This window comes from Crotalus tigris, unplaced genomic scaffold (genome assembly GCF_016545835.1).
Source record: "Crotalus tigris isolate CLP2741 ecotype Arizona unplaced genomic scaffold, ASM1654583v1 scf7180000017741.1442986301:2390832, whole genome shotgun sequence".
NCBI lineage: Eukaryota > Metazoa > Chordata > Lepidosauria > Squamata > Viperidae > Crotalus > Crotalus tigris.
The window spans coordinates 634,818-645,108 of record NW_024096608.1 but is presented as its reverse complement, the minus strand read 5'-3'; the positions used below and the strand labels follow the sequence as shown (position 1 = coordinate 645,108).

The 10,291-nt window shown below is 43.4% G+C and overlaps 1 protein-coding gene across 2 annotated transcripts in view; it reads left to right on the top strand.

Annotated features, from left to right (window-relative positions):
* The first annotated feature begins 1,732 nt into the window (after positions 1-1,732).
* ADAM10 (ADAM metallopeptidase domain 10) overlaps positions 1,733-10,291 on the top strand; it is a 30,494-nt gene continuing 21,935 nt past the window's right edge. The window contains exons 1-4 of one of the 2 annotated variants that reach the window (XM_039340015.1): positions 1,733-2,154; positions 6,871-7,021; positions 8,123-8,241; positions 9,367-9,525. In XM_039340015.1, coding sequence (XP_039195949.1) covers positions 2,100-2,154; positions 6,871-7,021; positions 8,123-8,241; positions 9,367-9,525 — 484 coding nt within the window. In that variant the 5' untranslated portion in view covers positions 1,733-2,099. The remainder of the gene's footprint in view (positions 2,155-6,870; positions 7,022-8,122; positions 8,242-9,366; positions 9,526-10,291) is intronic. The other variant, XM_039340014.1, reaches the window with a different exon arrangement.

The window sequence follows — 10,291 nt, the reverse complement described above, 5'->3', positions numbered from 1 at the left end:
GCCCCGGGGGCCGACGGCTGGGCGTGGCGCGCAGGCGCAATCGAGCCGGAGGTGCACGTGCGGGCGCCGCTCCCTTCCCAGCCGGGTTGGCGGCTCTTCCCCGGCTGCCCGCCCTCCGCTACTTTATTATGCACCCAATTGATCGCAGTGATAAACCAACCCGTGAACCCCGGCCGGCACAAGGAAAGGCCATGAGCCACCCGAAGGCATCCTCTTGCCTCCCCGCCCGCGTGAGCTAGCCGGGGTTTGCTCCGGATTTCGGGCTTCGCGCTGTCCCGGAACTCTGCAACTCGGAAACGGGCTCTGGTCTGAAAGGTCCCGCTTGTGCGGTGGGGAGCGGACTGGGGAGGGTGGCGGAGACCCGACAGTCTGATGCGTCACTCGGGGGGCGCGAGGACCCGGACGGTGGGCAGCCAGAGCCTGACCCTCCGGAGCTCCTCAGCAGCCGCGGTTATTGCAGGGCTCTCACGTCGGCGGACCCGGCATGGCTGCGTAGGCCACCTCCCTTCCCAGGGAAGCCCCGCATTCTCAAGGGCGCTTGTAATGGCTGGGATGGGCTCCCTTCAGACATCTTTTCGAGTTTTTTATTCCGCTTTATTATTTTTATAAATAACTCAAGGCAATGAACGTCCTCCTTCCTCCTCTTTTCCCACAGCAAGAGCCCTCTGAGGGGGGCTGGGCTGAGAGAGGAGGACTGGCCAGAGTCACCCAGACGGGTTTTTAAGCCCAGGGTGGGACTGGGACTCGCCATCTCCCGGTTTCTAGCTTGGTGCCCTAACCCGCAGACCAAATCGGCCTCGGTGGAGGCTTAACTGCCTTCGGCGGGGCTCTCGGGGTGCAGCCCAAGGCGAATCCGGAGTCGTCCCTTCCACCCTCTTCCTGGAGGTCAGCAAGACGGGAGACGGTCCCGGGGCGTTTTTCCCACCTTCTCAACTCTTAGAAGTGCAAAAGACGAAGCAGCCTCACCAACGCAAATCCGGCAGTAAACATCAGAGGCGGTTCATTCTGAGGGTTTCGAAAGGAGCCTGGAGGTTTTCTCCAACACAGAACCGGCCACTCAGCAAAGCGCTGCGGAGCGACGAGTGCAAGAAGAGCCCCGAGGCCGCATCAAACTCGGCCCGCGAAGTTCCCCCTTGGGCGAGCAACCGAGCACGGAAGCCCCAGGCTCGGGCGTTGGAAACGGCCAATACCGTACGGAATTGGCAGCCACCGGAAGGTGATCCTGCGCGAATAGGACCAGAGTGGCTCCTTGAAAGCAGACGGGGGAGCCGACTCGTTCCCGCTTGGGGTCTCGGGGAGTCGAGTGCACTGCAAAAATTCCCCTCTTTTTGGCACTGATTTTCATGCAGCCCGCCCAGCAGCCCAGGACCTATGGACTCGGGTGGAAAATCTCTTGCGCACCTTGCACTGAAAGGGGAATCTGACTGGGGGAAAACTCCAAACGTGGCGAAGAGCCGAACTGGGTCCCGTGAACCCCGCCCAGCCGCCCACAGAACGCCACCGCCTTGCCCTTTAAGGCCAGCCCCGCCGCTCCCGCCCACGGAAACTGTGGCGGAGGTGGGTGGCGCAGCACCCCGGCGCGTCCTTCCCTTCCCTCCGATCAGATGACGACGGAGAGGGCGCGTGAAAGAAAAAGCGCGTCTTCTGAAAGACAAGAGGCGGGGCCAGGCAATTCTCCCGGGGGTGGGCGGGATCTGGCGAAGCCGCGCCTACTTCCCTTTCTCGGAGGCCGCCTGTGACTGGCTGCGCCGCGCTGGTCGGCGGGCGCGTGCCGGAGGAGGGAGGGCAGATGCTGGCCGCGGGGTCGCGCGCGGCGAGCCCTGACTGGCCGGCCCAGTGGGCGACCGGCGTGTGAGGCGCGCGCGCGCGCGCCCGTCCGCCTAAGGGAGGGAGCTTGTTCTGAGGTACTTTTGGTGGGAACCGGAGCGAGGCCGCAGGCGGGCGGCGCTGGCGAGAGGAAGAGGAAGAGGAAGTGGCGCCGTGCGGTCCCCCCCGCCCTTCCTTCCCCGGCCGGGCGGATGCTTCGTGGGTAGGCGGCGGCGGCGAGAGGCGGCCACCTGGCTGTGGCTGGCGGCGGGGCCTGGCAGGGCCGGGCGAAGATGGTGCTGCTGAGGGTCCTCGTCCTGCTCTGCTCCTGGGCGGCCGGAGCCGGAGGTAAGCCCGTCCGCGGCCTCCTCCCCGCGCCTCCAGGCCGGCCGGCCGGACAGGCCGTGATGAGCGCCGGCCTGCGCGGCCGCGGAACCTCCCCTCGACCGCCCCAACTCGCCGCCGCCGTGGCGGCTGGGCCTGGAAAGTTTTTCCGGCCTCGGGCAGCGCCAGAGCGGGCGGGTTCCTGGCTGGGCCGTCGTGCGCCGCCTCGAAGCCGGTCTTGACTTAGATGGACTTCGCCCAGTCGGCGCTTCTTGGAGCAGGGCGGCTGCTTCGGGGCCCGGAGCCGCCTCTGGGGCCCCGGTAGTTGGGCGGCCAGGGTTCCCCGGGGCCGGGTGTGGTTGGGGGGGGTCCTCCGGGAAGGTGGGCCGGGCCCCCCGCTTGCCCGCTGGACCATCGCATCCCTGGCCCGGGCTGCCTTGCGGGGGGGGGCGCAGCCCCTCCAGGGTTTTCCTGCCAAGGGTTCGTGGAAGGGCGAGAGGGGCGGCCTTGGTCGTGCCGGCTCGCCGGCGATGACATAGGGCCAGCCGGGAGTGACCGATACTACCAGGAAGTGGGGAGGGCGAGGTTTGGCGCGTGCCAAAAAGCAAAAAGGGGGGGGGGAGTCCGTAGCTTCTGGGTGGCGCCCAAGAGGCTTCCTTACCTAACTGGTTAAAGTGGGATTGGGCACCCTCTGCCATTGGAAAAGTTGCTGCGTTAAAAGTTCATATAGTAGTTGATTAATTCAGCCGTAAGTAAGAAGGTGTTTGATCAGGACATACTTGCCAAATGCTTTTCTGAAGACCCCCAAGGGGTAGCAAGGTGAAGAGAGGCAATTGCAACCATCTCCCGCCTGTCTGCCCCACCATCCAAGAACGGAAATGTAACTGTGGCAAGGAAACTTTAGGAACAGAAAATGGGTGTCCTGCCTAGTGTGATAGCAAAAACGAAATCATAGAAAGGTCTCTGATACTTAAGCGCTTTGTAGGCCAATTTAGAGCTATAGGACTAAAATAGACAAAGAAAATATATATGTATGGGTTGCTCTGAATTACCTTGCATAAAATGTATCATAAGGTCTTGAACATTTCATTGAGATGAAGCCTAGCAGTGCTAATATTATATTTAACTGCTTATATTTACATTTCTGTCACCAAATTGTGCTAATTACTAAATACTATTAAATACAAAATGCTATATTAATGAATTAGTTGATGTAGTATATTTCCAAATGGAAAATATCAATAATATCAAACTAAATCTTTTAAAATACTAAACTAAAAATGTGACCTGATGATCTTCATGAAAGAGTGGGAAGAGTGAATGTTCCAGTTTGGGAGTGAAGCAGAGAAGAAACTTCTTACAGGGCTGTTAGTGAGAGGACACTTTGTGGATAAACTTTACCAAGACCCAACTATCTCTGAAACCAAAGAGGTTGACATACTGTATATAATTTTCAGCACTACATGGAAGACCTAGATCAGGGATGGGCTGGGGAGTTTCCTCTGGACAGTTGTCTTAAATTCTGAATCATAATATATCTATATCAGTGCACATCAGAAAACATTACACTTAATCCTAGGCCAGTACCTCTGTCTTGTCTGGATTTTAATTCAGTTTGTTCACCTTCCTTCATTGTATATGATTGGTAATATTATTCTGAAAACATTATTCTGTCCCTTGTAAAACTTGTAATTGTTTGAGAATTTGCAGTCTTTCGTTCTTTGAAAATAAATGTTCCATATCTCAGCACATATCCAGAAGGGCCAATTATTATTCAAAATATCTGACCAGTTTTGTTAAGGTTGTTGATAAAGTTAATATCAGAGTCACTTTCATCTTTGGCAATAAAATCCACTGTTTCTAAAAGAGAAAATCCATGATTGCAATTATGAATTTTGGCATCAGTCTTCAATAAGCTTCTAAATTGGATAAAATGCTGGATTCATGTAGTATTTAAAAACAGCTAATCAACCAATTAGAGCTGAATCAGAGCTTAGGAAAAAAGACAAATTCTATGCATTTCTATAAATAGAATTTTTTCTTATTTTTGAGTTTACTAAGGAACAGTTGAGTAAGTTGGAAGACTTATGATTGTTTAGATATCTTTTTATGCTAAGTATGATGAGAAACTTAGTTCAAGTAACCTGAAGGCATCTTTGGTATTTCTCCCCCCCCCCCACTTTCCTTTTGTGCAAGAAATAGCAAAGGCTTTTGTTTTCACTTTTGAAGTAAACATTATTCTGTACCATATTATATCTAAACTGCCAATTGCTGTAGACGGAAATAAAGTGTTAATTAAAGGCCTGGTGGGGTAGATAAGAATGGTAGACTAGGACATTTCCTGGTAAACATATTCCTTCTGCCATGAAGCTTGTTAGAATTCATTTCAGATAATCTTTGAAAACACGATCTGTGTGTTGATTGTGTTGGAATGTGTTCATTCCTAAAATATTGTTAATTCTTCACAAAGAGTGTAATGCTTTGCGACTAGAAAGTCAGCAGGTTTTAAAGATAATTCTTGGAAGTATTTGGTCAGTTTTTAACCAAGAAATCAGTGAAATAATTATACTTTTCAAGAGCTTGCATATTCTTTCAACAATAGGCATTTCCAAGAATTAACTGCACATGAGAGAAGTATCTTCTTAGCCTTAACCACAGCAGTAATGGCGTGGCAGTCTTGGATTTCCTTCACTTTTGCTGTTGGTTAGCTGAGGTGGAAAGCTCCATTTTCAGCCCTTTGAAATTTCTCACACTGTAGGATTCTTTTTTTTTAATCTTACTAGATGAAGTTTCCAAAAAAGGTGCCGGAACTCCGTTCTGGGCATTCTATGAGAAAAAAAGCCCTGGCTATAACTAAGCAGTGGCATTTATATTGTTTTGTTACCTCTATTGCTGTTAGAATTAACTACACTTTCCTTTAGGAACCCATTTTACAATTGTATGAAATTACATTTGAGATATTAATTAACAAAATATTACTCTCTAACCCAAAATGCGGGAAAGATTGTCAGAGTGTATTGAATCATGACTTTGATGTCAGACACACTGTGGAATCCTAAACATATCAGCCTGTCCTTTGGAAAGTCAGAACCTGAAGGCTGATCTTAAGAGCTTTGTAATAAGTCAGATTCCACTCATTTTAATCATCTTTGTTAAGTCACTGTTTCCTATTCTTGGCCAAAAACACTGTCTATAATAGTTGAGGCTAATAAAGAAGTAGTTGAAAAAACTTTGTTGAATATTTAGACTGAAAAATAAATACAAGTGTCAGAATAATATATTTTCTGTTAACAATTTCCTAAGTGTTTACAATCTAATGTTTCTTTTGACATGATGAAAGTCTCCAGTTTGTAGTTACTCTGCAACAAGGGATGGGAAACCTTGGAACCAGCCCGTGCACAGAATAAGTGTAGACTTTATACAAACAAGTAAAAATTATTTTTCCACCACTAGACCAAAGAGGCAAGCATAGGTATTGCTGGTAAAAAAAACCAAAAAACCTCTTTCATCTGAATCATAGATTCAGTGCTGGTTGACTAATATACTGCATGCATCCTGGCAGATTTGATAACTGCATTTTCAACTGATATCAAACTGATATCTTAAATAAATCCTGCATTCGCTTTGTAATTACAAAAGTACCCTTGGAAAAAAAGAAAAATATTGCCATATTTGGTAAGTTGGGGATTTTGTTTTTCACTTAAATAAATTCCCAAAGTAAGTTTTGTCATAATACTGAGATTTGCCAAGTACAGTATGTTTCTATAAATCGTGTGTGGAGAACAGGAAATGAAAGCAAGTACACCAATTATTGTTTCCAGCGACCAAAGAAGCACAGATGTTTTTGGAATTTCTGCCTCCCTGAAAGAAAGCAAAGCAGTGATACTGAATTCTAGTAAATCAACCTAATGCACTACAGTCATTGCATCTTGCTGCTGTTGTGGCTGATTGAATAATTAACTAAAAATGGATGAAACACAGTTCTGCAAATGATAGCTGTTTTCATATCAGATAATTAAATTATCATCCAATTGCTCTAAAATAGCTTTCTATAAACTTAGTATTTTTTCTATGTAAGTTCTATGTAAGTTTTATGCCTTTTTTGCTTACTAGATTAATGTATTTGCATTCTACAAATTGCTTGTTTAACCAAAGAAATGGGGAACAGTCTGGCAGCTTTGTCAGTCTGGAGATACAAAATTATTCTTTCTTTCTCTGTTGGAAAAAGGAGTTTTACTAAAAGCCTGGCAGTGTTGCGTGCAACTGTCATTTGTGTAAAGAAGAAGCTAATGATAGTTGTTTACAAACTCCCTGTCAGTACATTTGTACTTTTGGACAGAAAAAAAACACATCCTTCAATTTGGGGACAAGAAAACTTGGCTTCAGGTGGACAGTTGGTTGCACTTGTGTTTGGAAAACCTTTGTTAGTTGTACTTGAAGAGAAACTTTAGAATGGAACATATGCAGGGTAATTTGAATATGCTTTTAAATTTCATGTCCACTCATTTCATAATTTCTGTTTTCTGCATACTCTCGTGTTTCTTCTTTCTGCTACAGCTTTAATTGTATTAGCTCTATTTCCTTGTTCTGACATCACTCATATTATGAAAAGCTTTTATCCTTTTCAAATAATATAATCGCTTTTTCTATTAATGAATCATTCTTTTTTGTTAGCAAAAATTTGAATGTACTGTAGACTATGCTTGTGATTAATATATCCATCCACTCCTTTGTTTGCAGGTCAGTATGGAAACCCTCTAAATAAATATATAAGACATTATGAAGGACTGTCATATGATGTGGATTCATTACACCAAAAACACCAGCGTGCCAAAAGAGCAGTATCCCATGAAGACCAATTTTTGCGCTTAGATTTTCATGCTCATGGAAGGTAAATATCATGTCAGTTAATTTCCCCCATAACCATTGACTGCAGTTGAATATAATTGAACAGTAATCACAATATCCACATTCTATCAACATGTAAAGTTAGATGTTTTTTCTACTGAAGTCCAATCTTAATGTTTTTGTTAGCTCCAAGGTAAGTATTTGGTAATATATGTGGAATTGGAGAGTTGTTGAATATTCCAGCCTCTGCACATGTAAATCTATGTTGGGGTGCTCTGTCAGTATTCAAGGTATAGATATGAAAGAATTATGTATTGGCATAGTTTTAGAGAAAAGAAAATACATTTTTCCCATCTCTGAGGTTTTCCAGACTTTAAAAATGGCTGCACTGTATTCAAATATGATATGTTCTTGAGTTTTTATATCTGCTTAAGGAAGCCAAGGGCAAATATATGTAGTAAATCTGCTAGGCTTCCCCTTTCTCCTTACTGAACCTATATAAGAGCTTATGTCAAATATTTATAAATTCTGCAAAATTAAGAGCAATCTATTTTTAAAATGTACATCAAAATAAGTATAAGCAGAGGTGTATAAATTTGGTGCACATAGTGGCGGCCAGCTGGCTTGCTTAATGTTATCTGTGCAAAGCAGTTTGTGGCAACCTCTCTGCAAGTGCCAGATGAACTAGCATCATTATTACTGTTGTCTTACTTGAATCCATAATTTTTCTGTAGCATTTTATGTCTTGCAATGTTTCTAGCTGGGATTGAACTAGGATATAGTATAAAATGATAGTATTTCTAATTTATAAAAACTAGCCTCCATGTTCAGATAGCATATGTTTTCCTGTAAATAGTTGAAATATGATTATACTTAAGGTAATTTAATCTCCTTGGTTGTAATTATGGTGTGAGAGTTTGCATGGGGCTTCAGGTTATGTTGATCCCCTACAAATATTAAGGAAATGAAGGTGTGGGGTAAAAGCATAGCTCTTTTACTATGCTTAAATATAAATGCATATCAACTAAAAATGCTAAATACAAAAAAGGAAGATACTTAACAAAGTTGAGGACATTCATTTTTATATATCAGCTCGTGGTAAGAGGTGTTTTTGTAAATGTAATTGTCTTTCTTCCCTTTGCAGACATTTTAATCTGAGACTGAAGAGAGAGATGTCTCTCTTTAGTGATGACTTTAAGCTAGAGATGTCAGATAAAGTATTTGATTATGATACCTCCCATATTTACACTGGGCACATTTATGGTAAGTGCAGGAACTGTGGTTTCTGTTTTGAACTAGCAATAGCTCCTTGTTTAGTCATTTATGCATTTATGCAATGTAGAGCAATAGGCCATATTTGTGTAAAATTGAAACAATTTTAGAAAGTTCATTTTTGTCTTTAAAAAGTTGCCAGAAAGTACATTTACATTTCACATTCCTTTTCCCCCTTCATTTTATCATAATTCTGTTATTTTTCTGAAGAAAAAAGTTTGATTTGAGTCTTTTCCATGTAACAGCACAATAAATGAAAAGATCCTACATTTATGAGATGCTGCATTCCTTGGACTGTTCAGTTTCACACAAAAAGCTTTGCATTACAGTTCATGTGAAAATGTGGCATACTAGTACAGGGTGTTCTTTCCCATAATAGATTCTGGCTTGGGGTACATTCTGCGGCCTCAGAATACCTGTGCTCCACAGTATTTTGGAATATGGTACTGAACTATTCGTTCTCACAGTGTCCGGTTTGAAGGAAAGCTACATTTGAATTACATTTTTTAACATACTTGGTAAAAATTAAAACAAAAATGTTGCTTGTAACTTTTGCAAGGGAAATAATTTACATGGGAAGTAAACTGAGTAAACTAATATTTAAAGATGTGGAAAGTAAGATAATAGGGTCTATCTAGACTGAAATACAGCATAATACAGTTCCATGATCACGGCTTGAGTGCTTGGCAGCCGGCTCACCTTTATAGGGCTTGCAGCATTTGCAGTCAGCTGATCATGATTTGCAATCTTCCCAGCCTGCCTCCAGCAGCAAAGACAGTTGGGGAAGCAGGGTTCATGTAACCCTGTGATTTGCCTAAGGACAGCAACAATTTGTTTAATGGCTACTGTAAAAATGGTCACGAAATCAGGTCCAGTCATGTGATGACTTGCTTAACAACTGAAATTCCAGTCCCAAAGAACTAGCAGAACCAAATGTGAGATATTTATGGATACCGGTGCTGACTAGAACTTGATACAGGTATGTTCATGAATGTTGCATTAGTTTCTTGATCAGTTGCTGAGAAGACATAATTCAGACTCGGGAACTTGCCTATTCTTGCTGGGAATTGATGCTGATAAATAAGTATTCTAAAGCCTACATCCTTTTTTAAACAGGTGAACAGGGAAGCTTTAGCCATGGATCTGTTGTTGATGGAAGATTTGAGGGATTCGTTAAGACTCACACTGGAACTTTTTATATTGAGCCAGCAGAAAGATATGTTAAGGACAAAGCCCTACCTTTTCATTCTGTCATGTATCATGAAGATGATATCAGTAAGTTTTTATTCTATGTTGAAAATATGCTATTTAGAAGAGGTGTACAAAAGCTATGAGTGAGTGAGGTTTCCAGGACACTAAAACTTAAAACAAAATAAGGCTCACTGAGCATCACTCTTCCACTGCTGTAGAGGGACACCTATCCTGAGCAGGGTGAGTCACGTTGCTTAGAAAATGTTATAATCCTCATAGGACCATCTCTAGGGAAGAATTTTTTTTCAAGTGTTCACACAAGTTCCTGAGCTTCATTTCCTATTGTTTAAAGTGTCCCCTGAAGTACTCAGCTAATATAAGCAACAAGCTCCTAAATGCACAAAGCTTTTGATATCCTATTAAATATCACCCTTCAATTGTAATTGTTAGTGGTATTACATGCAGTTAAATCAAGCTATTGGATTTGTTATTTCCTTATCTCTCTCTATTTTTAAAAAGGACCATTTTATCCTTTTTTTTCATTTGGAGGCATACTGGAATATAGAGAACAAAAGCATCATGTTGTCAGCTGTCTATTTAAGTTAATTATTTTCAAGGAAACTTGTAATACCAAGACTATATTGTAGAAAATCGTGATCTGCACATCACTTTGTGTAAAGAAGGTTTGGTCTTCTGCTTTCTAATATGACTCCATCTTCTGTCTGTTACCACTGGGATCACTGCATTTTACTTTTGATAGTACTTCTTCAGATTAGTATTCAGTCTACAGATTTTACCAGTTACATTTCCTGATTCCCTCAGATAAATTGATTGTTTTTGTTTCTGTTAC